This window comes from Callorhinchus milii, unplaced genomic scaffold (genome assembly GCF_018977255.1).
Source record: "Callorhinchus milii isolate IMCB2004 unplaced genomic scaffold, IMCB_Cmil_1.0 Scaffold371, whole genome shotgun sequence".
NCBI lineage: Eukaryota > Metazoa > Chordata > Chondrichthyes > Chimaeriformes > Callorhinchidae > Callorhinchus > Callorhinchus milii.
This window is the reverse complement of record NW_024705112.1, coordinates 46095-73737: the sequence shown is the minus strand read 5'-3', so window position 1 is coordinate 73737 and position 27643 is coordinate 46095. Positions and strand designations below refer to the sequence as shown.

General features: G+C 47.3%; 1 protein-coding gene and 1 non-coding gene across 2 annotated transcripts; both read left to right on the top strand.

Moving 5' to 3' along the window:
- Positions 1-14623: 14623 nt before the first annotated feature.
- On the top strand, positions 14624-14696 carry trnak-cuu. Its single transcript has one exon. It is a non-coding gene; the product is annotated as a tRNA-Lys (tRNA).
- A 1940-nt stretch (positions 14697-16636) lies between these two features.
- LOC121852060 (G1/S-specific cyclin-D2-like) lies at positions 16637-27360 on the top strand. Its single transcript, XM_042346175.1, has 6 exons — positions 16637-16834; positions 22111-22326; positions 23525-23683; position 23817; positions 24663-24811; positions 27196-27360. The coding sequence occupies exons 1-6, from the start codon at positions 16637-16639 to the stop codon at positions 27358-27360; spliced, it is 888 nt and encodes a 295-aa protein (XP_042202109.1).
- The last annotated feature ends 283 nt before the right edge of the window (positions 27361-27643 follow it).

Genomic DNA, 27643 nt, shown 5'->3' with positions numbered 1-27643 from the left:
CACTGTGTGTGTGTACACTGTGTGTGTGTGTGTGTGTACACTGTGACACTGTGTGTATACACTGTGTGTGTGTGTGTACACTGTGTGTACACTGTGTGTTGTACACAGTTGCGTGTGTGGTGTGTACGTACAGTGTGTGTTACATGTACGCACACAATCAGACAAGTATTCATTCTAATTATTGACAGGCATATGCACAACATTTAATTACTGCAGTGAAATATACTGCATCAGATGACATCTTATTCTCTGGTTCTTTCAGTAAAGTCACGTAGAACGAAATTTATAGAATACGACGTTTCGATTGGAACACAAGCAACCATCGTCAGGTACAACAAGTGAATGAGAAAACAAACATAGTGAACTTAGAAATATAATGCAACACAAGAGTCAGCCAACACAACAGTCAACAACCTACCTGGTTGATTACGTTCTTCCAAAATGAATAATTTAGTTTAGATAACATCTTATTAACAAGGAGCTATTTAAAGAATGCACCCTCTACTGAACAGTGGATGTGAAACACAATTGTGCAATTCAAAACGAGTAGGCCTTTGGCATGTTGGCGTCTGGGTCAAAAAATGTAGCAATTCTAAACATTACCTACAAACTCCACAACTGAGATGACAGATCAAACCATCGCCCCCCACTGACAGACTCTTGTCCACACGCAGGCCGGTGCAGGGCCACCACCTTGTGCACCACAGGGGCAGCTGCCACTTGGGGATGTTTCGAGTGTTTGAGACAAGATACGATGCAAAAACTCAGAGTTGCTGAGCGGATTAAGTAAGCACCATGTAAAAGCAATTATAACATAGTGAATGCTTGGGAGCTTATTGGCTCTCGCTGCTGGTCAGAGATCTACCCAACACACAGGTCCACAAACACTGGCCGCTTGCTCTTACTCTGCAGGTTGAACCTAGCAACTGAGTGTTCAACTCTTCACTTCTTCGCTCTTCACCATCACCTCTTCACATTTCACCTTGATTCCTTTAAGTGTCAAATCTGGGATTTTCCTTCAGTTCTTGTTTCACGAGGGATGGGCTCACAAGCCAATTTCAGACTCCACTTCTGATGCTTATGCGTTCTCTGGTGTACTTGAAGATTTATGAATGTGCAAACGCCTTCCCGCAAAGTGCACCTGAAGGGTTTCTCTCCCGTGTGTGTTCTCTGGTGTCTTTCAAGAGTAGATGACTGTGAAAATGCCTTCCCACACCCACTGCACTTGAAGGGTTTCTCTTCCCTGTGTGTTCTCTGGTGTCTTACAAGAGAAGATGAATGTGCAAACGCTTTCCCACACACACTACACTTGAAGGGTTTCTCTCCTGTGTGTGTTCTCTCGTGTATTTGAAGATGTTGTGACCGTGCAAACGCCTTCCCGCACAGAATGCAATAGAAGGGTTTCTCTCCCGTGTGTGTTCTCTGGTGTCTTTCAAGAGGTGACCGTGAAAATGCCTTCCCACACCCACTGCACTTGAAGGGTTTCTCTCCCGTGTGTGTTCTCTGGTGTCTTTCAAGAGAAGGTGACCGTGAAAATGCCTTCCCACACCCACTGCACTTGAAGGGTTTCTCTCCCGTGTGTGTTCTCTGGTGTCTTACAAGAGAAGATGAATGTGCAAACGCTTTCCCACACACACTGCACTTGAAGGGTTTCTCTCCTGTGTGTGTTCTCTCGTGTATTTGAAGATGTTGTGACTGTGCAAACGCCTTCCCGCACAGAATGCAATAGAAGTGTTTCTCTCCTGTGTGTGTTCTCTGGTGTTTTATAAGAGAAGATGACTGTGAAAATGCCTTCCCACACACACTGCACTTGAAGGGTTTCTCTCCCGTGTGTGCTCTCTGGTGTCTTTTAAGATAATATGACCGTGAAAATGCCTTCACACACACAGTGCACTTGAAGGGTTTCTCTCCCGTGTGTGTTCTCTGGTGGATCTGAAGAACTGATGGCCATGGAAATGCCTTCCCACACACAGTGCACTTGAAGGGTTTCTCTCCTGTGTGTGTTCTCTGGTGCTGTGTCAAATTTCCAGTCCGCTCCGTGCTGTATCCACGCTGGTCGCATTGTTGACTTGCCGTACCGAGCTGCGCTGACTGCCTTTGCTCCATCAGACCAATTCTGCAGAGGAAGCGTCAGAGGAAGCGACAGCTGCAGACAGAATAAAAGAATATGCACACCATCTACACGTCAGTATCGAGGCACAGATGAATGCAAAAACACAGTCACACATGACTTACATGTCTATACTTATTCATATATTCATGATGTCGTGAAAAAGTTTCCCAAATTCATCACACAGACTGTTATTGCACACAATGAGAGGGCAAATGGTCATAAATATGCCTGGAAGCCCTCGTATCTCCGTGGTGAGATGTTAACTACCTCACCTGGTATACAGGAGGTCGTGGGTTCGATCCAGACCCTGACGCCTGCTGCTGTATATTTGGAGTTTGCATGTCTCTCTCTCTCTCTCTCCGTGGTGAGATGTTAACTACCTCACCTGGTATACAGGAAGTCGTGGGTTCGATCCCGACCCTGACGCCTGCTGCTGCTGTATATTTGGAGTTTGCGTGTCTCTCTCTCTCTCCGTGTTGAGATGTTAACTACCTCGCCTGGTATACAGGAAGTCGTGGGTTCGATCCCGACCCTGACGCCTGCTGCTGTATATTTGGAGTTTGCGTGTCTCTCTCTCCCGTGTTGAGATGTTAACTACCTCGCCTGGTATACAGGAGGTCGTGGGTTCGATCCCGACCCTGACGCCTGCTGCTGTATATTTGGAGTTTGCGTGTCTCTCTCTCTCTCTCCGTGTGAGATGTTAACTACCTCGCCTGGTATACAGGAAGGTCGTGGGTTCGATCCCGACCCTGACGCCTGCTGCTGCTGTATATTTGGAGTTTGCGTGTCTCTCTCTCTCTCCGTGTTGAGATGTTAACTACCTCGCCTGGTATACAGGAGGTCGTGGGTTCGATCCCGACCCTGACGCCTGCTGCTGTATATTTGGAGTTTGCGTGTCTCTCCTCTCCGTGTGGAGATGTTAACTACCTCGCCTGGTATACAGGAGGTCGTGGGTTCGATCCCGACCCTGACGCCTGCTGCTGTATATTTGGAGTTTGCGTGTCTCTCTCTCTCTCTCCGTGGTGAGATGTTAACTACCTCGCCTGGTATACAGGAGGTCGTGGGTTCGATCCCGACCCTGACGCCTGCTGCTGTATATTTGGAGTTTGCGTGTCTCTCTCTCTCTCCGTGGTGAGATGTTAACTACCTCGCCTGGTATACAGGAGGTCGTGGGTTCGATCCCGACCCTGACGCCTGCTGCTGTATATTTGGAGTTTGCGTGTCTCTCTCTCATCTCTCTCCGTGGTGAGATGTTAACTACCTCGCCTGGTATACAGGAGGTCGTGGGTTCGATCCCGACCCTGACGCCTGCTGCTGTATATTTGGAGTTTGCGTGTCTCTCTCTCTCTCTCTCGTGGAGATGTTAACTACCTCGCCTGGTATACAGGAGGTCGTGGGTTCGATCCCGACCCTGACGCCTGCTGCTGTATATTTGGAGTTTGCGTGTCTCTCTCTCTCTCTCGTGGTGAGATGTTAACTACCTCGCCTGGTATACAGGAGGTCGTGGGTTCGATCCGACCCTGACGCCTGCTGCTGTATATTTGGAGTTTGCGTGTCTCTCTCTCTCTCTCCGTGTGGAGATGTTAACTACCTCGCCTGGTATACAGGAGTCGTGGGTTCATCCCGACCCTGACGCCTGCTGCTGTATATTTGGAGTTTGCGTGTCTCTCTCTCCCGTGTTGAGATGTTAACTACCTCGCCTGGTATACAGGAGGTCGTGGGTTCGATCCCGACCCTGACGCCTGCTGCTGTATATTTGAGTTTGCGTCTCTCTCTCCGTGGTGAGATGTTAACTACCTCGCCTGGTATACAGGAAGTCGTGGGTTCGATCCCGACCCTGACGCCTGCTGCTGTATATTTGGAGTTTGCGTGTCTCTCTCTCTCTCTCCGTTGAGATGTTAACTACCTCGCCTGGTATACAGGAGTCGTGGGTTCGATCCCGACCCTGACGCCTGCTGCTGTATATTTGGAGTTTGCGTGTCTCTCTCTCTCTCCGTGGTGAGATGTTAACTACCTCGCCTGGTATACAGGAAGTCGTGGGTTCGATCCCGACCCTGACGCCTGCTGCTGTATATTTGGAGTTTGCGTGTCTCTCTCTCTCTCCGTGGTGAGATGTTAACTACCTCGCCTGGTATACAGGAAGTCGTGGGTTCGATCCCGACCCTGACGCCTGCTGCTGTATATTTGGAGTTTGCGTGTCTCTCTCTCTGTGTTGAGATGTTAACTACCTCGCCTGGTATACAGGAGGTCGTGGCTTCGATCCCGACCCTGACGCCTGCTGCTGTATATTTGGAGTTTGCGTGTCTCTCTCTCTCTCTCCGTGGTGAGATGTTAACTACCTCGCCTGGTATACAGGAGGTCGTGGGTTCGATCCCGACCCTGACGCCTGCTGCTGTATATTTGGAGTTTGCGTGTCTCTCTCTCCGTGTTGAGATGTTAACTACCTCGCCTGGTATACAGGAAGGTCGTGGCTTCGATCCCGACCCTGACGCCTGCTGCTGTATATTTGGAGTTTGCGTGTCTCTCTCTATCTCTCTCCGTGGTGAGATGTTAACTACCTCACCTGGTATACAGGAAGTCGTGGGTTCGATCCCGACCCTGACGCCTGCTGCTGCTGTATATTTGGAGTTTGCGTGTCTCTCTCTCTCTCCCCCGGTGTTGAGATGTTAACTACCTCGCCTGGTATACAGGAAGTCGTGGGTTCGATCCCGACCCTGACGCCTGCTGCTGCTGCTGTATATTTGGAGTTTGCGTGTCTCTCTCTCCGTGGTCGCGTGGATTTTCCTCCGAATCTCCGGGTTTGCCCTCCACATTTAGAGTCAACATCAGTACGTGATTAGCGTCTTTGACCGATACCCATTCCACACGTATTCTTAGTTCTTTCGGTAAAGTTACGTAGATAGACAATAACAACAGATAACATCAAATAAATGCCACTTGTGTTGTGATAGAAACGTCGTGGGTTTTATTTATTTACAATTTTGTTTACTTTTATTCATTGTATTATCTGTTATTTTTATTAAATTTTCTATCTCCGTGACTTCACCGAAAGAACCAAGAATATGAATTGCTGCAGTTACGAAAGTTTTAAGTCAAAACATTGACACACGCGTTGACAAAACCCCACCCACCCACCTTGTTGTTGTTGTGGGCAGGTAGCTTCTGTAAACAAGAGCGGTATAGCAGCTCAGGCGGGCTTGGGCTGGAAAAAACGAAAAAAAAAACTGCGTTAATATCTACAGTAAACCAAAGTGACAAAGTAGCGAGCCGCGTGAAGACAAATTAAACTTAAGGGAGGGAATTAAAGCAAACGCGACCAGGCGAGGGCAGGAGGCAAGGCCCCGCGTGTCTAGGCCCCGCGTTGTAAAGTTCCAACTTGGACATCGATTCACAAGCTGCTGCTGCTCTATTGACATCCCTACGAGAGAGAGAGCGAGGCTCTAGCTTGGTAAACAACAACAACCACAACAACAACAACCACCACAACAACAACCACAACGACGATGAGAATTTCTCACCTCGGATTTCACTGCACGCGCGAAGCTGCAGCTTGTGACGTCACGCGGCAGCAGGTGACATGACGTCACTCCCGGGTACAAGCAACAGCCCCTCCCACAACGAGTGGCTACTCTAACTGACGTCATTAATACATTATGTTAATGTGTGGAGATCGAAACGTGGGTTTTTTGCTTTAATGTATAATAAAATATTTATTTATTATTATGTATAATAAAATAAATATTCAATGTTTTATTTTGTTTAAAAAAAATAGGTATTTTCGCATGAGCAAAATTATTTCTTTTATTATATTTTATTTTTATGATAAAACATAATAAATAAATATTTTTTACGTATAATTAAATAATTCTTTTCTTTTAATTATAAAACATATTAAAATAATTATTTGATTATGTAAAATGAAATAGTCATTTTATTATATTTGAGAGAGTCACGTGGTGTCTGTGGTGCAATGGGTAGCGCGGCTGCCTGCAGAGTAGAAGGTTGTAGGTTCGATTCCTGCCGGGCTCGATATGTATATTTTTTATAAGTATTTTTTATTTCTCGTCACATCTCTAACGTCTTAAAGGGGCTTTAAAACAGCAAAATTGAGGGCGACAAGAGGTCAAGCTGGTTCACCAATGTGAACATGTCACCAACAATAACGCCAGACGTTACATTTATAATTTGATTTTTAAAAAATATTCCTCGTGGAGGATGCTGGCGTCGATCCAGCAACCTAAACAGAGGTCAGTGTACTTAGTGGCGTGCTCACGCCACCAGGTGCGCTGATCTCTCCGTAGCATCGTGAGGGTCCCAGTGTCGTTGGTATCGTGCAAGCTGTGTGTGTCATCTTCTTGGTTCTTTCGGTAAAGTCACGTAGAATGGAAATAATAAAATAAAACATAATAAAATAATTATTTTATTATGTATAATAAAATAATTATTTATAATAAATATTTTTATTATGTATAATGATTATTTTATTATGTATAATAATTATTTTATTATATAATATAATAATTATTTTATTATGTTTTATTTTATTATTGGCTCAGATGGTAGCGCGCTCGAGAAAGAGAAGTGAACACATCTCAAATGCACGTCCAGTACAAGGATAGACGGTGTGAAATGTCTTACTGACAACACAGAGCTCGCTAACACACACAACTGGCACGCTAGTAACTACACTTGAGCCCTCTCGATGCCAATAAGAGTTTAGTGTACCTGGTAGCGTGAGCACGCTAACAGATGCACTGATCTCTTTGATGTTTAGGTCGCCGGATCGATTCCCGCATCCTCCACGCGGAATATTTTTTTTAATCAATTTTTTAATGTAACGTCCATCGTTCACATTGGTGAACCAGCTTGACCTCTTGTCGTCCTCGATGTTGCTGTTTTGAAGCCCCTGTTAAGACGTTAGAGATGTGACAACAACAACAACAACAATAAGACAACTTAGATTAAGTCCATCAGTCTAACTCTGTACTACAACAAACAAACTAACATGGCTAAACCAATACACTTTTCGAAATCACCAAAATAAAGCCATGAAAGCAAAATTTCGATCAACAATGTTTCTTTTAATAAACAGCAAATCCCAATCAAGCGGTCAGTGCCTTGCCCAATGGACTCACCAAATGTGCAACGTTTTCTATTTGAATAAATGTAAAACAAGTATAACCCGTAAAACAAAGTTTTTCACTCTAAATCCTTCATATGCGTGGCGGCTAGAGTCCTCTCGTCATCTGGCTTGAGATGGCTGCCACCTATGGGTCAGATGATTGCCTGCCACCTTTAAGCAATTGGTAATAAAATATTTAATTTGTTTTCCCTAAACAGTGTAACATTTTGGACATTTTTTTCACGAACATTAATTGTCTCGCACAACGAGTCTGTGTGCAAAATGTCAGCTCGATCGGATCACGGGAAGTGGGTTAAAAAACGACCGAAAGATTTGCACGGTCGTAAGCAAGCAAGCAAGCGAACTTAATAAAAAGGATTTAAAATATATTCGCCTGTGGAGGACGCGGGGATCGAACCCGCGACCTCTCGCATGGGAAGCGAGACTGCGCCACTCGCCCAGCGCGTGAAGGTGTCACGCGCTGGGCTCCTACACGGTGACGTTCAGCCTCATCCATGATGAGTTCCAGATGTGAAGCTTTCGTGACTGTAATGATTCAAACTCTTAGGCTTTTCGGTCAAGTCGCTTATTAAATTGTAGATGTGAAGCTTTAGTGACTGCAATGATTCATACTCTTAGGCTTTTTTCGGTAAAGTCACTCATTAAAGCATAAAACCCACGACGTTTCGATCTCCACACATTAACATAATGTATTAATGACGTCAGTTAGAGTCGCCACTCGTTGTGGGAGGGGCTGTTGCTTGTACCCCGGGAGTGACGTCATGTCACCTGCTGCCGCGTGACGTCACAAGCTGCAACTTCGCGCGTGCAGTGAAATCCGAGGTGAGAAATTCTCATCGTTGTGGTTGTTGTGGTGGTTGTTGTGGCAGTTGTTGTTGTGGTTGTTGTTGTTTACCAAGGTAGAGCCTCGCTCTCTCTCTCGTAGGGATGTCACTAGAGCAGCAGCAGCTTGTGAATCGATGTCCAAGTTGGAACTTTACAACGCGGGGCCTAGACACGCGGGGCCTTGCCTCCTGCCCTCGCCTGGTCGCGTTTGCTTTAATTCCCTCCCTTAAGTTTAATTTGTCTTCACGCGGCTCGCTACTTTGTCACTTTGGTTTATTGTAGATATTAACGCAGTTTTTTTCGTTTTTTTTCGTTTTTTTACCAGCCCAAGCCCGCTTGAGCTGCTGTACCGCTCTTGTTTACAGAAGCTACCTGCCCACAACAACAACAAGGTGGGTGGGTGGGGTTTTGTCAACGCGTGTGTCTCAATGTTTTGACTTAAAACTTTCGTAACTGCAACAATTCATATTCTTGGTTCTTTCGGTAAAGTCACGGAGATAGAAAATGAAATAACAGATAAAAATATGAAATTAAATAAAAAATTGAAAATAAAGCAAAAAAACCCACGACGTTTTGACCGCAACACAAGTGGTCTTTCTTTAATTTCATTATCTGTTATTTGTATTTGCTATCTACGTGACTTTAGAACCAAGACTACGTGTGTCAATGTCTGTCAAACACGCTGAGCGCGTGCTCATGTTGACTCTAAATGTGGAGGGGACAACCCCTGCTGCTGTTGACCATGGCAGTGTGTGTGCCAGAGTCAAGTCTGTTCACTCTGTTGAACACGCACGTTATATCAAAACAATATTACATCTTCTGGGTTCTTTCGGTAAAGTCACGTAGAAGGGAAATAATAAAATAATAAAAATAAAACATAATAAAACAATTCTCACGACGTTTCCCTTCTACGTGACTTTACCGACAGAACCAAGAAGATCTATTAACTCTGTTGAACACGGAGGTTATATCACAACAATTGTTTGTTTTTGGTTTCCTCTGGAACTCTTTATAAGAATGGAAAAGTCAAGAAGTTCACACAGCACACACGTGCAGCAGCTGAAGTCAGATCTGCTCATCTCAGCATTCAGGACATCTGAGCCTGGCTGGCTTCACACCGCTAAGTTGCGATTGAACATTAATTTATGCATTTCTGCATAACACAAATAGGATTGTTTTCAACACCCTTTGCAATGTCAGCCGAATTTAGCTCTTATAAATATCTATTTTGTAACCAGACAGCCAAAATTGTGTGCTCGGAATTTTGGGTTAACATTCATTAAGAAGATACGAGGGCTTCCAGGCATATTTATGACCATTCACCCTCTCATTGTGTGCCATAACAGCCCGTGTGATGAATTTGGGAAACTTTTTCACTATATCATGAATATCTATGAATAAGTATAGACGTGTAAGTCACGTGTTACTATGTAAATATGCATTCCTCTGTGTCTCGATACTGATGTGTAGATGGTGTGGATATTCTTTTTCTGTCTGCAGCTGTCGCTTCCTCTGCAGAATTGGTCTGATGGAGCAAAGGCACTCGGCGCAGCTCGGTGCGACAAGGCATCAATGCGACCGGTGTGCACACAGCACGGATCGTCCTGCAAATTTGACACGGCACCAGAGAACTCACACAGGAGAGAAACCCTTCAAGTGCAGTGTGTGTGGGAAGGCGTTTGCACAGTCATCTACTCTTGTAACACACCAGAGAACACACACGGGAAAGAAACCCTTCAAGTGCAGTGTGTGTGGGAAGACGTTTGCAAAGTCATCTACTCTTGTAACACACCAGAGAACACACACGGGAGAGAAACCCTTCAAGTGCAGTGTGTGTGGGAAGGCGTTTGCACAGTCATCTACTCTTGTAGCACACCAGAGAACACACACGGGAAAGAAACCCTTCAAGTGCAGTGTGTGTGGGAAGACGTTTGCAAAGTCATCTACTCTTGTAGCACACCAGAGAACACACACGGGAGAGAAACCCTTCAAGTGCAGTGTGTGTGGGAAGGCGTTTTCACTTTCATCTACTCTTGTAAAACACCAGAGAACACACACGGGAGAGAAACCCTTCAAGTGCAGTGTGTGTGGGAAGGCGTTTACACTTTCATCTACTCTTGTAGCACACCAGAGAACACACACGGGAAAGAAACCCTTCAAGTGCAGTGTGTGTGGGAAGACGTTTGCAAAGTCATCTACTCTTGTAGCACACCAGAGAACACACACGGGAGAGAAACCCTACAAGTGCAGTGTGTGTGGGAAGGCGTTTGCACTTTCATCTACTCTTGTAAAACACCAGAGAACACACACGGGAGAGAAACCCTTCAAGTGCAGTGTGTGTGGGAAGACGTTTGCAAAGTCATCTACTCTTGTAACACACCAGAGAACACACACGGGAGAGAAACCCTTCAAGTGCAGTGTGTGTGGGAAGGCGTTTTCAGATTCATCTACTCTTGTAAAACACAAGAGAACACACACGGGAGAGAAACCCTTCAAGTGCAGTGTGTGTGGGAAGGCGTTTTCAAATTCATCTACTCTTGTAAAACACAAGAGAACTCACACGGGAGAGAACCCCGTCAAGTGCAGTGTGTGTGGGAAGGCGTTTGCACAGTCATCTACTCTTGTAGCACACCAGAGAACACACACGGGAGAGAAACCCTACAAGTGCAGTGTGTGTGGGAAGGCGTTTGCACTTTCATCTACTCTTGTAAAACACCAGAGAACACACACGGGAGAGAAACCCTTCAAGTGCAGTGTGTGTGGGAAGACGTTTGCAAAGTCATCTACTCTTGTAACACACCAGAGAACACACACGGGAGAGAAACCCTTCAAGTGCAGTGTGTGTGGGAAGGCGTTTTCAGATTCATCTACTCTTGTAAAACACAAGAGAACACACACGGGAGAGAAACCCTTCAAGTGCAGTGTGTGTGGGAAGGCGTTTTCAAATTCATCTACTCTTGTAAAACACAAGAGAACTCACACGGGAGAGAACCCCTTCAAGTGCAGTGTGTGTGGGAAGGCGTTTGCACAGTCATCTGCTCTTGTAGAACACCAGAGAACACACACGGGAGAGAAACCCTTCAAGTGCAGTGTGTGTGGGATAGCGTTTGCACAGTCAGCACATCTTCATGTACACCAGAGAACACACAAGCATCAGAAGATCCACCAGGAGTGGAGTCTGAAATCAGCTTGTGAAAGTCAAAGTTCTGCAATGAGCCCATCCCTCATCAAACAAGAACCGGAAGACAATCCCAGCTTGGACACTTTGAAAGGTATCGAGGTGAAATGTGAAGAGGTGAAGGTGAAATGTGAAGAAGTGATGGTGAAGAGCAAAGAAGTGAAGGTAAAATGTGAAGATGAAGATTCAACTCCAAAATGTGACCTTCACATCGATGGAGGCAACGTGAAGCAGGAGGAGAATTCTGACTGTGAGGCAGAGCGAGGCAACTCCCAGCAGTTTGTGGAAGTGGAGGTGTGGGTGGCCTCCGAGACAATACAAAGTCAAATGGAGACCCGGTAGATGTTTAAGCCAGAGACAATGTCGCTCCAATAGATGCACCTTTGTCACAGGCCTTTAATGAAAAGAATGCGAAGTTGAACACTCAGTTCCTAGGTTCCACCTGCAGGGTAAGAGCAGCCAGTCTTTGTGGACCTGTGTTTTGGGTAGATCTCTAACCAGGAGCGAGAGCCAATAAGCTCCCAAGCATTCACTATGTTCTCATCATAATTGCATTTACATGGCGCTTGCTTAATCGCCTCTGGCAACTCTGAGTTTTGCATCGTATCTGGTCTCAAACACTCGAAACATCCCCAAGTGGCAGCTGCCCCTGTGTGGCACAAGGTGGTGGCCCTGCAGCGGCCTGCGTGTGGACAAGAGCCTGTCAGTAGGGGGCGATGGTTGATGTGGCGTCTCAGTTGTGGAGTTTGTAGCTAATGTTTGGAATTTGCTACATTTTAACTCGGATGCCAGCATGCAATGGCCGACTCGTTTTGAATGGTGCATTAGTATGTTGTACAGATACTGTTAAGCAGACGGTGCATATTTTTTAAATTAGCTTCTTGTTAATAGGATGTAAACTAATAAAGCATATTTCAGTGCAGTCATTCAATTTTGTTCATATGCCTGTCACGAATTTAGACTGAATACTTGTCTGATGGTGCGCGTACATGTAACCTTTTGTCTTTAAGGGTCAAACATTGAATAAGTGATGTTAGGACACAGTGTGTGTTTTGCAAGTAACCTGTACAGATAACTCAGGTGAGACTCATTGTTCTTGTGATACAGGTCAAAGGGTATTTTTGTGTTTTCAGGAAGCGTCTCCCTCTGGAGCAGCAACTCATTGTCTTTGAAATAGCGAGCACGCTCGGATCATTGATCAGTTACAAGGCATACCAATTAAAAGTTACACGAAAAGGAGGAACATTCTCTACAACACGAATTATAATTTTGTATTACGTGTTGACAAAGATTTTGTCGAATTAGGATAAGAAATGGTCCTTGCTGATTGGAAAGTCACGAAAAGAATTGCACACGAGCGACGCATCCACGCAAGCTCCCGATGCTCCGTTTTGACGTTTAAAAATGAAACAACTTTGAATTGTATTATGTTTTGAATTTGATAATTGTATTTCTTCATTAAAAGCTTTTTATTTTACATCTGGAAGACTTCATTGAAAACGACATTTCCTGTGAATTTTCTCTCGTCGTGAAGTAGATGGCCTTGCCGGGGATTCTGTTCGATGCGGACTTTCACCTGGTTGGGATCGCGGGGTGGAGATGAGGCGACACAGAGCTGGCCGTGCGAGAAGACCGCCGTCTGCAGATCGATTCCAACGTGATCGAACGTCTGTCCCTGTGCCTCCGTCGTTCATGCAGGGGACGCGTAGGTTTGCAGTGCCCCCTGCATGAAAGCGACGGAACGTGCAGCGTTCGTCACGAAGTTGTGCGTAAGCGCCATAACAAGGCGCTGTCAGCTGACCTGCCACCACGTGCACGGGTCAACAGGGGGCAGCCGAGAGAGAGAGCGAGGTGCGTAGGGGTCGACCAAAGGTTAAACCCCCGGCCCCCCACCGTGACCGGAGACTAACACCCCTGACCCCCCACCCGTCCCTAAGACCCCTTAAGATAAGACCTTCCAGAAGGTTCTGGGAGGGGGGGGGGGTCAGAAGGGGAGGGGCGACCCCGACATGGGGATAAAAGTCCGGCCCTCTGGACGGGCCGGGCGGTGTTCAGCTCAAGCCTGAGGACATCCCAAGACGTGAAGACTGGAGCGGCACCCGGGGACCCTCAACGAGGCTCTAACCAGAGCCGCGTTGTAGCGGACCCGAGGTGAGCTCCTGTCCCCTGGCTGGGACGGGTCGTCCAGTCTTCCCTGAACGCCGCCGGGCTCAGGGACCCGTGGGTGGCAGAGCCCGGAGTGTGCAGGCTGCTGCTGCGGTAGAAAGGGCTGTCACTCCCGTGGGCTGTCGGGTGGAAGGGGCCGTACCCCTGCGTGCTAGAGTCGTGGCTGGAGGAGCGGAGTTCGACAGAGTTGTTACAATGAACGCGTCGCCTCAACCAGACGTCCCCGTGTGGTGAGTCAAGGACACGAGACTGACACTAAAGAGCATCGCCAGTGGGTTTTAAAAGCGCCTTCGTCTTACAGAAATCAATGTCGCGTGAGCCCACCGCGTTACAACAATGCTCAGCTGCAGCTCACGTGACTTCTGCCGCGACAATGTCTGGATGTTTTCGCCCGAGGACGACTGCTCGTGTTGCGATCGAAACGTCGTGATTTATTTATTATTTACTTTTTTCTACCTACGTGACTTTACTGAAAGAACCAAAGAGTATGAAAGACGTCTTGTCTGCTGATCTTGTTCATGTCCGTGTACATCGATATCCCACATTGCTTACACCACACACATCGGTTTCATTTTATTATTCATTTCTGTTTTTCTTGAGTAAGCAAGCAAGCAAGTGAAGTTAATATAAAGGATTTAAAACTGAAAGATCACCTCTTAACATGCCCCGTATATTCCAGAGGGCACTAGCGTTGACCCGTTTTACCACTTTCAAGAACCTGGCGGCTTCAATGTAACTGCTCTATAAATAGTCTCCAGTGTACAGCGTGGGGGCAGGGATTTCATGCCATGTGGTTAGTCAACATTTGCGTCATCATGAAACGGGCGGCTAGAGTCCTCTCGTCCTCTGGCTTGAGATGGCTGTCACCTATGGGTCAGAGATGATTGTCTGCCACCATTAAGCAATTGGTAATTAAATATTTAAAAGAAATTGCCTAAACAGTGTAAAAATGTAAAAAAAAAATTTTCACGAAAATTGTCACGCACAACGAGTCTGTGTGCAAAATGTCAGCTCGATTGGATCACGGGAAGTGGGTTAAAAAACGACCGAAAGATTTGCACGGTCGTAAGCAAGCAAGCAAGTGAACTTAATATAAAGGATTTAAAAATAGATTAGATCTTTGAATATTGCAGTTGTGTAATGAGCGTGTTGACTCTGGTGAGGTACTAATAGCGATTAAACATCTCACCCAGCCAGTGCCCGGCTAGCTCAGTCGGTAGAGCATGAGACTCTTAATCTCAGGGTCGTGGGTTCGAGCCCCACGTTGGGCGCGAATGTCTTTTAATAATTTTCAATAAAAAATCCTCGCTTTCTCGAAAATAAAAAAACCCCAAGCGTCTCCATATTGTTCACTACACTCTTCAAGAACAATGATAATAGCCAATTCCATGTCATTCTCGACACGGCGTGTAGCGAGTGAACGCGAGTGGAGGCTGCTACACGAGGAGGCGACTTGGCGAGCTGAGTCCCCAGCGCGCGGCGAGCTCAGCGGGTGGCGCGCGGCACGCGGCGGCGTCTCGGGCTCGCGGGTTCGAGCCCCACGCTGGGCGCCGCGCAGTTCATTTATTTCTATCGCAAAACACCAACATCCTTCGCGTCTCTTAGAACCCCGCGTCAAGATGACAACAACAACAAGCAGCAACGTTTAGACAAAATATAAACCACAACAAGTCGTCTTGTGAGCCATGTAAGCGCGTAACAACGACTGCTTCGTCACTCAAAGCTGCTCTAGAGGAGTTGTACACCCCGAGCTGTCGCTGCTGTTCAGTGGCCTCAAAGTATGACCTGTCTTCTTGGTTCTTTCGCTAAAGTCAAGTAGAAGGGAAGTAATAAAATAATAAAAATAAAACATTCAGACGCTGTCTCCCCGACAGACCTGGTCTTCATCTGAGGACGGCTGCTTGCGTTGTGGCCGAAACGTCGTGAGAATTATTTTATTATGTTTTATTTTTATTATTTTATTACTTCCCTTCTACGTGACTTTACCGAAAGAACCAAGAAGATGAATCGCTGCAGTCACGAAAGCTTTAAATCAAAGTATGACCTGTGTTTTGATTTAGTGCGCTGATCTTAAAGGTGCATTGAGAAATTATAATTCTGCGACTGCTGCTCCTGCTGCTGCTGCTGTAGTGGAGAGACTCGTGCAGCAGCAGCAGCTGTGGCTGCAGGTTCTGCTGGTACGTGTTGTTTATGAAGTTTATTGTGAAAACTCCGTCACAGTTCCTATGACCTGCACTGTTTCATTGCTTTCATGGCTTTATTTTGGTGATTTCGAAAAGTGTATTGGTTTATCCATGTTTGTGTTGTTGTTGTAGTACAGAGTTAGACTGATGGCCTTAATCTAAGTTGTCTTGTGGTTGTTGTTGTTGTTGTTTGACTTGCATCCCACTGGGATGTTTGCACAGTGTTGGTGTGTAACGGTGCTTTCTCTGCAATATTTTGCTGTCTTTTCTTGGATTTTCTGTTTAAACTTAGTCGCACATTCACTTTAAGATGTTTTTTTGTTTGTTGCGGTTGCACCCGATTCAAGAGCCGAATGGCTCACAGGGCTTGTACCTACTACTGTACATTAACTTGAACTACTTTGGCGCAAAGCAAGAACAACAACAACACAGCCAATCGCCGTCACTCCCTTGTTGCTAGGTCAACTGTATTCATATTAATGATGAAGGTTTTATATATTTATTTACTTTAGCCGCAGATGTTTTGCCGGTCAGAGCAAAGAACTTGTGTGCAGCGTGACAAACAGTGAACAGCAGCCGCCTTGAATGTTGCGTGCGTTGGCAGATGAGATTATTGTCATAATAAAGTAACACGCGTGTGGTGTAGAAGCTGGTAATCATTGCAAGTTTTTTTTATAACGGGAACAGCAAAACGAAACGTAAGTAACTGAGAAGACGTTAAAGTGAACTTAGCACTAATATATGACTGTAAGGCAAAATCAAGAGCGGCAGTTTTCTGAGAACAGACGAACACGTGTTGTACACCAGTAAGAGCATCAATACTGCAGCTGCTGCTGCAGCTGCTGTTACATTTCAAACCGACCATTTGAAATCCACGACGATTTCTCAGACTCCTACAATATTTAATCTTTCGTGTAAAAAAAAATCATTCTTGGAGCTGCAGAAGAAGGGACAGTCCACCATCAACCAACCCGCCCCCCACCACCACCACCTTGTAACGAAAAGGGCCCCCCACGACCCCAGAAGGAATGGAGTTGATGTGTGGCGAGGCAGCTGGCATCAAGAGGGCTTTAGTAGATCCCCACCTCCTGCACGACAAGAGGGTTTTGTCCAACTTGCTGAGCTTGGAGGAGCGCTACGTGCCCAGGGCGTCGTACTTCAAGTGCGGCGTGCAGACCGACATCCAGCCCTTCATGAGAAGGACGCTCGCCACGTGGATGCTGGAGGTAGCGTGGTGTCATCAACGTCAAACATCATCGCCACCAACATCATCGCCATCATCAACATCACTATCATCATCATCACTATCATAATCATCACTATCATCACCACCAACATCATCACTATCATAATCATCACTATCATAATCATCACTATCATAATCATCACTATCATAATCATCACTATCATAATCATCACTATCACCACCATCATCATCATCACTATCACCATCATCATCACTATCATAATCATCACTATCATAATCATCACTATCACCACCACCACCATCATCACTATCATCATCATCACTATCAACACCATCATCATCATCACTATCAACACCACATCACTATCATAATCATCACTATCATAATCATCATCACTATCACCACCATCATCATCACCACTACCACCATCATCATCACTATCATCATCATCATCACTATCATCATCCCCACCACCACCTTCATCATCACTATCACCATCATCCTCATCACCACCACCACCACCATCATCACTATCACCACCATCATCACTATCACCACCATCATCATCACTATCACCAACATCATCACCACCATCATCATCACTATCACCACCACCATCACTAGGGTGAGTGAGTGGGTGGGACGGTGAGTGGGTGGGTGAGTGGGGGGGTGAGTGAGTGGGTGAGTGGGGGGGAGTGGGTGGGGGGGTGAGAGGGGGGGTGAGTGGGGGGGTGAGTGGGTGGGTGAGTGGGGGAGAGTGAGTGCGTGGGTGAGGGGGTGAGTGAGTGTGTGGGTGGTTGAGTTGGTGAGTGAGTGAGTGGGGGGGTTGAGTGAGTGGGGGGGTGAGTGGGTTCATAGCGCTCACGGCCAACACCAGTGACGATTATCTGAACCGGTCCTGGGCCTCCCCTAGGTCGACTCAGCCTCAAATGAGTACTTGGTGCGGTGTGTAAATATCGCCACTGGGGAGACAAAGGCGGTCGGGCGTGGTGCTGGCCACCCACCCCTCGTGTACCGTTCCGGCCTTCATAGGTGCTACTCGCTAACAGCACTTGCCCCTACAGTCTGTTAAGGCTACACGGGGGATCTTTGTCTGTGTGTGCACGTGTACATATCTGCCGCGAGTGATACATTAGTTAATGTCTGTATACTGTAGATGCAGGTAACGTGAAATAAAATATGCGCGTCGTTAATTGTGAACGTGAACACGTGTTTGTGTGTGTGTTAGTGATGTACTGTGTGTGTGTTAGTGATGTATTGTGTGTGTGTTAGTGATGTACTGTGTGTGTGTTAGTGATGTACTGTGTGTGTGTTAGTGATGTACTGTGTGTGTGTTAGTGATGTACTGTGTGTGTGTTAGTGATGTACTGTGTGTGTGTTAGTGATGTTCTGTGTGTGTGTTAGTGATGTATTGTGTGTGTGTTAGTGATGTACTGTGTGTGTGTTAGTGATGTACTGTGTGTGTGTTAGTGATGTACTGTGTGTGTGTTAGTGATGTACTGTGTGTGTGTTAGTGATGTACTGTGTGTGTGTTAGTGATGTATTGTGTGTGTGTTAGTGATGTACTGTGTGTGTGTTAGTGATGTACTGTGTGTGTGTTAGTGATGTACTGTGTGTGTGTTAGTGATGTACTGTGTGTGTGTTAGTGATGTACTGTGTGTGTGTTAGTGATGTACTGTGTGTGTGTTAGTGATGTATTGTGTGTGTGTTAGTGATGTACTGTGTGTGTGTTAGTGATGTACTGTGTGTGTGTTAGTGATGTACTGTGTGTGTGTTAGTGATGTATTGTGTGTGTGTTAGTGATGTACTGTGTGTGTGTTAGTGATGTATGGTGTGTGTTAGTGATGTACTGTGTGTGTGTTAGTGATGTACTGTGTGTGTGTTAGTGATGTACTGTTGTGTGTTAGTGATGTACTGTGTGTGTGTTAGTGATGTACTGTGTGTGTGTTAGTGATGTATTGTGTGTGTGTTAGTGATGTACTGTGTGTGTGTTAGTGATGTACTGTGTGTGTGTTAGTGATGTACTGTGTGTGTGTTAGTGATGTACTGTGTGTGTGTTAGTGATGTACTGTGTGTGTGTTAGTGATGTACTGTGTGTGTGTTAGTGATGTACTGTGTGTGTGTTAGTGATGTACTGTGTGTGTGTTAGTGATGTACTGTGTGTGTGTTAGTGATGTATTGTGTGTGTGTTAGTGATGTACTGTGTGTGTGTTAGTGATGTACTGTGTGTGTGTTAGTGATGTACTGTGTGTGTGTTAGTGATGTACTGTGTGTGTGTTAGTGATGTACTGTGTGTGTGTTAGTGATGTACTGTGTGTGTGTTAGTGATGTACTGTGTGTGTGTTAGTGATGTACTGTGTGTGTGTTAGTGATGTACTGTGTGTGTGTTAGTGATGTACTGTGTGTGTGTGTTAGTGATGTACTGTGTGTGTGTTAGTGATGTACTGTGTGTGTGTTAGTGATGTACTGTGTGTGTGTTAGTGATGTACTGTGTGTGTGTTAGTGATGTACTGTGTGTGTGTTAGTGATGTACTGTGTGTGTGTGTTAGTGATGTACTGTGTGTGTGTTAGTGATGTACTGTGTGTGTGTTAGTGATGTACTGTGTGTGTGTTAGTGATGTACTGTGTGTGTGTTAGTGATGTATTGTGTGTGTGTTAGTGATGTACTGTGTGTGTGTTAGTGATGTATTGTGTGTGTGTTAGTGATGTATTGTGTGTGTGTTAGTGATGTACTGTGTGTGTGTTAGTGATGTACTGTGTGTGTGTTAGTGATGTATTGTGTGTGTGTTAGTGATGTACTGTGTGTGTGTTAGTGATGTATGTGTGTGTGTTAGTGATGTATTGTGTGTGTGTTAGTGATGTACTGTGTGTGTGTTAGTGATGTACTGTGTGTGTGTTAGTGATGTACTGTGTGTGTGTTAGTGATGTACTGTGTGTGTGTTAGTGATGTACTGTGTGTGTGTTAGTGATGTACTGTGTGTGTGTTAGTGATGTATTGTGTGTGTGTTAGTGATGTACTGTGTGTGTGTTAGTGATGTACTGTGTGTGTGTTAGTGATGTACTGTGTGTGTGTTAGTGATGTATTGTGTGTGTGTTAGTGATGTACTGTGTGTGTGTTAGTGATGTATTGTGTGTGTGTTAGTGATGTATTGTGTGTGTGTTAGTGATGTACTGTGTGTGTGTTAGTGATGTACTGTGTGTGTGTTAGTGATGTACTGTGTGTGTGTTAGTGATGTACTGTGTGTGTGTTAGTGATGTATTGTGTGTGTGTTAGTGATGTATTGTGTGTGTGTTAGTGATGTACTGTGTGTGTGTTAGTGATGTACTGTGTGTGTGTTAGTGATGTACTGTGTGTGTGTTAGTGATGTACTGTGTGTGTGTTAGTGATGTACTGTGTGTGTGTTAGTGATGTACTGTGTGTGTGTTAGTGATGTACTGTGTGTGTGTTAGTGATGTACTGTGTGTGTGTTAGTGATGTACTGTGTGTGTGTTAGTGATGTACTGTGTGTGTGTTAGTGATGTACTGTGTGTGTGTTAGTGATGTACTGTGTGTGTGTTAGTGATGTACTGTGTGTGTGTTAGTGATGTATTGTGTGTGTGTTAGTGATGTACGTTGTCAACATTAGTGGCTACACACGCCACACACACAGCTACAGACAGTGCAGCAAACACGGCGTGGTTTGCATCTCCGTTGAACTCAAAAGGATAAAAAAACAACCTGGTACCGGTAGGAACCTCCTGGTTACACCAGCCCACAGGGGATTATTGTGTCCGTCGTGCAGGGAGGGGCTGGGTGGGGAGGGAGGGGAGGGGCTGGGTGGGGCTGGGTAGGGGGTGGAGGGGTTGGGCTGGGTGGGGAGGGGTGGGGGGGAGGGGGGGGGGGGGGTGGGGAGGGGCTGGGTGGGGAGGGAGGGGAGGGGCTGGGTGGGCTGGGTAAGGGTGTGAGGGGTTGGGCTGGGTGGGGAGGGGCTGGATGGGGAGGGTTGGGTGGGGCGGGTGGGGAGGGGCTGGGGCTGGGTGGGGGGTTGGAGGAGAGGGAGGGTTGGGCTGGGTGGGGAGGGAGGGGCTGGGTGGGGAGGGGCTGGATGGGGGGGGTTGAGCTGGGTGGAGAAGAGAGGGTGGGGCTGGGTGGGGAGGGGCTAGGTGGGGAGGGTGGGGCTGGGTGGGGAGGGTGGGGAGGGTGGGGAGGGGCTGGGGCTGGGTGGGGGGTTGGAGGAGAGGGGAGGGTGGGGATGGAGGGTGGGGCTGGGTGGGGGGGTCAGGGTCTCACCACACCACCCCACACACACAAAGAGTGGGGGTCAGGGGTCAGGGTCCCACCCCACGCACCACCAACCCACCAACCCCCCCCACTTTGGTTGGCCCGATTGTTGCGACTGTGACCTGAATTCATTTCGGAGCGAACGTGTCTCAGGAATTCAGGGACCGTCTCTCTTCTGCCAGGGACAAGCCCCTGTTGCTGTTACCAGCGCTTACCAATCTTTCTCTCGTGTCATCGCTTAACACTGTCGCTTGAATGCATCTTGCGACAACGACAACAACAACAAAAGCCAACATTAAATACAGTCAAACCTTGGATTTTGAGCATAATTCGTTCGCTTGTAATCCAAAGCACTCGTTCATCAGTTGTGATCACGTGACGCTCTGCAGACAAAGCGTACACTACATGTACTACTCGTATTGCAAGACCACTCGCTCGTTTATCAAATTAATATTTATTTTTAAAAATGTTGCTCGTCTTGCAAAACACTCGCAGACCAAGTTTACTCGCAATCCAAGGTTTTTGCTTGAAAATATTTATACACGTTGCATATGTGGTGTGCATGTAATATACACGCTTGGTTATCTCACTTGGGGTTTGCAACATCTTGAATTTATGCTGCACATGTTAAGCTACACAACGTTAAATTTCGATTTAAAGCTGCATTTCCCATAAATATGCTAAATTCCTCTTGATATGCAAATTCCTTTGTCAAGGCGCTCTTCCCCCTCCAACCCAGCTTAAATATACGTGCCAAGCCTGGTGGTGTTTCATTCAGACGCTGTCTTTCCCGACAGACCTGTTCTTCACCTGAGGACGGCTGCTTGCCGAAACGTCGTGAGAATTTTTCATTAAAAGAAAATATGTTTTATTTTTATTATTTTATTATTTCCCTTCTGCGTGACTTTACCGAAAGAACCAAGAAGACTACACAACGTTATTGATTGCCGTTTAGTATTTGCAAAAACAAAAGATCTTTTTTAACCGGAGTCGCGTGTTGTTTTTCCCTTTTCGGCGCGCAACTTTGTCGTAGGTATGTGAAGACCAGCGGTGCGAAGAGGAGGTCTTCACCTTGGCAATGAATTATTTGGACCGGTATTTGGCCGTGATGCCCACCAAAAAAAACCACCTTCAATTGCTCGGAGCCGCGTGCATGTTCCTGGCTTCCAAGCTCCGAGAAACGATCCACCTGACCGCCGAAAAGCTGTGCACCTACACGGACAACTCCATCAGACTCCAAGAGCTGCTGGTGACGAGATTTGAAACCCGACCACACAAAGCGGCTTTTCAATTCCCCTTTTCCCTGCTCTGTTACTAATTTTCTACAGCCATAAGACCTAATTTTCCAGCAACAAAACTGACACCTTTTTTGTTACAAGGAGTCATATTTGCATTGACCACAATACCTGCGGTCGGAAAGCAAACAAACAAACACAACTCTGATAATATATGCACTGTCCCTTTTATCTGACAAGTTTTGTTGCCAGATAAAAGGGTAAAAAACAATGATCATATTTGCTACTGGCCAATGAGATTCCAATGGTGTAAATGCTTCACCCCGAGCTCTCATACTCTGATGGTGCGTTGTCTTTGAGTTGTGCGCCTTTTGGCGTCATCTGGTCCAACACCATGTGAGACTAGGCTCTAAGGAAAGCTGTCTCGGGTGTGGACCAATCAACTTCAAGGACAGTGCATACATTATCAGAGTTGTGTTCTTGTTTACATTCCGACCGCAGGTATTGTGGTCAATGAAAACACGACTCCTCGTAAAAAAAAGGTGTCAGTTTTGTTGCCAGATAGAAGGGTAAAAAACCAATGATCATATTTTGCTGCTGGCAAATGAGGTTCCAATGGTCTAATTCTTCCATTTAGTGAGCTTATAATGATTCTGCTCTGTTACAATATTAGCCGTTGGAACTTGGAAGAAATTATATGAAACCGCCATCTTCCGACGTCCTCGCACAGTCCTGCGCGCTCTTCCTCGAAAAGAATAAATTGTCAAAAAATTTACCCGTAAAAACAAAGTTTTTCACTATAAATCCTTTATATGCGTGGCATCGGGGCGGCTAGAGTCCTTTCGTCCTCTGGCTTGAGATGGCTGCCACCTATGGGTCAGATGATTGTCTGGCAGCATTAAACAATTGGTAATTAAATATTAAAAAATTTCTCCCTAAAAAGTGTAAAATTTTGGAAATTTTTTTTCACGAAAATGCATTGTCACGCACAACGAGTCTGTGTGCAAAATGTCAGCTCGATTTGATCACGGGAAGTGGGTTAAAACACGACCGAAAGATTTGCACGGTCCTAAGCAAGCAAGCAAGTGAACTTAATATAAAGGATTTAACAAATCGGCGCTTCGGGGGTGGGTGGGTGGGTGGGGGGCACCGGATGAAACATCGGCAGAGCCAGCTGTAACGCCTTCTTGCGTCTTCTTCCACGTCTGGCAGGACATGGAGCGACTGGTGCTGTGCCGGCTGAGATGGGACTTGGCTGCCGTAACGCCGCACGACTTCTTGGAGCACATCCTCAGCGAGCTGCCCGTGCCGGCCGAGAAGCTTCAGCTCCTCCGCAAGCACACGTACACCTTCATCGCCCTCTGTGCACCGGTATGCACAGACATTTTTCCTTGAGCCTACTTTAAACGTGTGGGTTTTTTGGAAAGTAGTGTTTTTTTTCCATGGGTAATTTGTCAAACGTGTGCACGCTTGCGTAGAGCTGTTACAATATTACACACACCAGGGTGCACAACTCCCAGGGGCTAGGGGTCCTACTTTGAGTCTGATTCGGAGTGAGACCTCTGCTGATAAACTGGAGCCGGTCATGAGCACACTGCCCAGGTTATGGGAAACTCTCCACTCTCTCCACAACTGCCCCATCACCAATTGGGAGTTGTGGGGGTGGAGTGTCCGATGGTATAAAATACCCAGGCAGGTGCTTCGTTTTGGTGGGGCTGATGGTAAGGCCCCACCTCTTAGTGGCACGCTCCAGTCTCAGCAGCAGCGTCTCCAACTCCTCTTCTGAATGAGCAGCTATTACCAAATCATCGGCATACATGTGTAGAGAAGCTCTCACGGACGCACTCGGAGACGGAGGTAAGTTCGGGGCTTCCGCCAGGGTTTATTAAAGCTGTTACAATACACACACACCAGGGTGCACAACTCCCAGGGGCTAGGGGGGTCCTACTCTGAGTCCGGGTCCCTGCCGGCTAGCTCCGGTCTCTCTCTCTCTCGTGTCGGATCGGGGACTCTGCCGACTCCACCGACCGGAGAGAGAAGCCGTGCTTGTGATTCCAGCTGTGTTTGTGATTCCAGCTGTGTTTGTGATTCCAGCTGTGCTTGTGATTCCAGCTGTGTTTCTGATTCCAGGTGTGTTTGTGATTCCAGCTGTGTTTTGTTGGCTCGGTGCCTCCGTCCGTTGACGACCTTCCGCTTGTAACCGTCGCTTTTCTTTCCGTGTGAGCGGTGCTGAAGTACCCGCTGCTTCGGTGGAGCCAGGGAGGGAGAGGGGTGAGTGGAGAAGCCACCCGCTACGTGATGCAGGACACTGACCTCTGCGCGTGTGTTCTTCCACCGCGTGCGTGTGCAGACTTCACGTTCGCCACGTACCCGCCCTCCATGATCGCCGCAGCCAGCGTGGGAGCAGCCGTGCGGGGCGCGCGGCTCGGTCGGAAGGACGAGCGCCTGTCGGTTGCCCCGCTCGCCGAGACCCTCGCCAAGATCGTCAACAGCGACGCGGTGAGCCCAGCCGCCGCGTCCACCCAACACCCCCCCCCATCCCGCCTGCCCCCCCCTCCCCCCCCCCCCCCGAATGGGTCGTTCACGTTAATCGCGGTGCGTCCCGTCAGCCACAATCTGACAATGACCACGGATTGTACGCCGGGTCGTCGGTCGCTACCGTGTCCAAACGCTTGGCTCTCAAGCCCGCCGAGTTCCTGGCGAAGCTCTCCCCGGCGCACGGAGCGAAACGTCGGACGTCGTGCCGGATCACTTGCGGCGGAGGTCGCAAAAGCGATTCGTGGCTTTGCCGTCGCATTAGCAAACACCTTCGCCGTAGGGGCCCCCGACAACCTAGAAGATGAACCTAGTTCAAGTTCATTTAGTAGGTTTTGCCCTGTGAGCCATTCGGCTCTTGAATCGGGTGCAACCGCAACAAACAGAAAACAAAAACATGAACAAGAAAACATCTTAAAGTGAATATGTGACTGAGTGCAAACAGAAAATCAAAGAAAAGACAGCAAAATATTGCAGAAAAAAAACATCTTACACCAACACTGTGTGCAAACATCCCAGTGGGATGCAAGTCAAACAGCAACAACCACAAGACAACTTAGATTAAGGCCATCAGTCTAACTCTGTACTACAACAGACAAACATGGCAAAACCAATACACTTTTCGAAATCACCAAAATAAAGCCATAAAAGCAATGAAACAGTGCAGGTCATAGGAACTGTGACCGAATGTTCACAATAAAAGTTCACAATAGTTACTACGTAGCCCTGCTTACGTCTCCATACAAGTGACGGGCACCGCTAAACGTGCTAAATTCACGTGAAAGCGTGAATGAGCAATTTTGTACTGGCAAATGAGGTTCCAATGGTGTAAATGCTTTACCCCGAGCTCTCATACTCTGATGGTGCATTGTCTTTGAGTTGTGCGCTTTTTGGCGTCATCTGGTCCAACCCATGTGAGACTAGGCTCTAAGGAAAGCTGTCTCGGGTGTGGGCCAATCAACTTCAAGGACCATGTGAGACTAGGCTCTAAGGAAAGCTGTCTCAGGTGTGGACCAATCAACTTCAAGGACCATGTGAGACTAGGCTCTAAGGAAAGCTGTCTCGGGTGTGGACCAATCAACTTCAAGGACAGTGCATACATTATCAGAGTTGTGTTTTTTGTTTGCATTCCGACTGCACGTATTGTGGTTTATGCAAACACGACTCCGTGTAAAAAAAAGGTGTCAGTTTTGTTGCCAGATAGAAGGGTAAAACACAATTATCAGCGTGACCCTGCTTCAAGTGAGCGCACGCTGGTTGATTCTATTCCCCAGAGGGAGGGGAGGGGGGAGCCTTTTGCCACGGGTGGAAGTGACACATTCCGCTGATGACTTGCCAAGGAGGGAGCACTGTTGACTTGCATTTGGCATTAATAATTTATCAACCGCGGTGATGATCGATGCCTTTGACACTTGATAGCTGCGCCGATGATGATGTTGGTGGTGGTGACGATGGGTAACAATGATTAACGCCCTGCTGATGATGATGATGCTGATGATGATGCTGGTGGTGGTGGCGATGATGACTGCCCTGCTGATGATGCTGATGCTGATGCTGGTGGTGGTGATGCTGGCGATGATGACTGCCCTGCTGATGATGATGGGGGTGGTGGTGGTGATGATGATTGCCCTGCTGATGATGCTGATGCTGGTGGTGGTGGTGATGGTGGCAATGATGACTGCCCTGCTGATGATGCTGATGCTGGTGGTGGTGATGGTGGCAATAATGACTGCCCTGCAGATGATGCTGATGCTGGTGGTGGTGGTGATGGTGGCAATGATGACTGCCCTGCTGATGATGCTGATGCTGGTGGTGGTGGTGGTGATGGTGGCGATGATGACTGCCCTGCTGATGATGCTGATGCTGGTGGTGGTGATGATGGCCGCCCTGCTGATGATGATGGTGGTGGTGGTGGCGATGATGACTGCCCTGCTGATGATGATGATGATGCTGGTGGTGGTGGCGATGATGACTGCCCTGCTGATGATGATGATGGTGGGCGTGGTGGTGGCGATGATGACCGCCCTGCTGATGATGATGATGCTGGTGGTGGTGATGATGGCCGCCCTGCTGATGATGATGGTGGTGGTGCTGGTGGTGGTGGCGATGATGACTGCCCTGCTGATGATGCTGATGGTGGTGGGGGTGGTGGTGGTGATGATGGCCGCCCTGCTGATGATGATGATGCTGATGCTGGTGGTGGTGGCGATGATGACTGCCCTGCTGATGATGATGATGATGCTGGTGGTGGTGATGATGGCCGCCCTGCTGATGATGGTGGTGATGCTGGTGCTGGTGGTGGCGATGATGGCTGGGGGTGCTAATCCCTCTCGCCCCCCCCCCGGCAGCTCTGCCTGCTGGCCTGCCAGGACCAGCTGGAGGGCGTTCTGGGGGCGAGCCTCCCGCAGGCTCAACAGCTGCAGCAGCAGCAGGGCTCCCCGCAGTCACCGAGTGGCGTGGACGAGCTCGACGTGGCCGGCACCCCCACGGACGTACGGGACGTCGCGCTCTGACCGCACCCGCTGGTTTGTGTGGGGGGGGGGAGAGGCGTTCTCCGCGACCCGTCCCGACGAAGATCCTCCCGACGATCCTCCCGGCGACAACGAAAATCTAGGAGAGAAGAAAGTCAACGGCGGTGCAGCCCCTTGTGCTTTAATGTTTCCATTGAAGAGCTTTTACCCCCCCCACCCCCCGCCCTCTTTTGCCTTGAACTCCTGCAAGAAAACGAATATGAAATGGTGGAAGGCAGGAAGAGAAAGACATTTAGTTGAATGACTCTTTGGTTCTTTCGGTAAA

What these genes read in the sequence shown, in the direction of transcription:
- LOC121852060 (XM_042346175.1), top strand. Translation starts at nt 16,637, where the DNA reads ATGGAGTTGATGTGTGGCGAGGCAGCTGGCATCAAGAGGGCTTTAGTA. An exon ending in TCGCCACGTGGATGCTGGAG is followed by an intron (nt 16,835 to 22,110) that starts GTAGCGTGGTGT and finishes ACTTTGTCGTAG; the next exon opens with GTATGTGAAGACCAGCGGTG. An exon ending in AGATCGTCAACAGCGACGCG is followed by an intron (nt 24,812 to 27,195) that starts GTGAGCCCAGCC and finishes CCCCCCCGGCAG; the next exon opens with CTCTGCCTGCTGGCCTGCCA.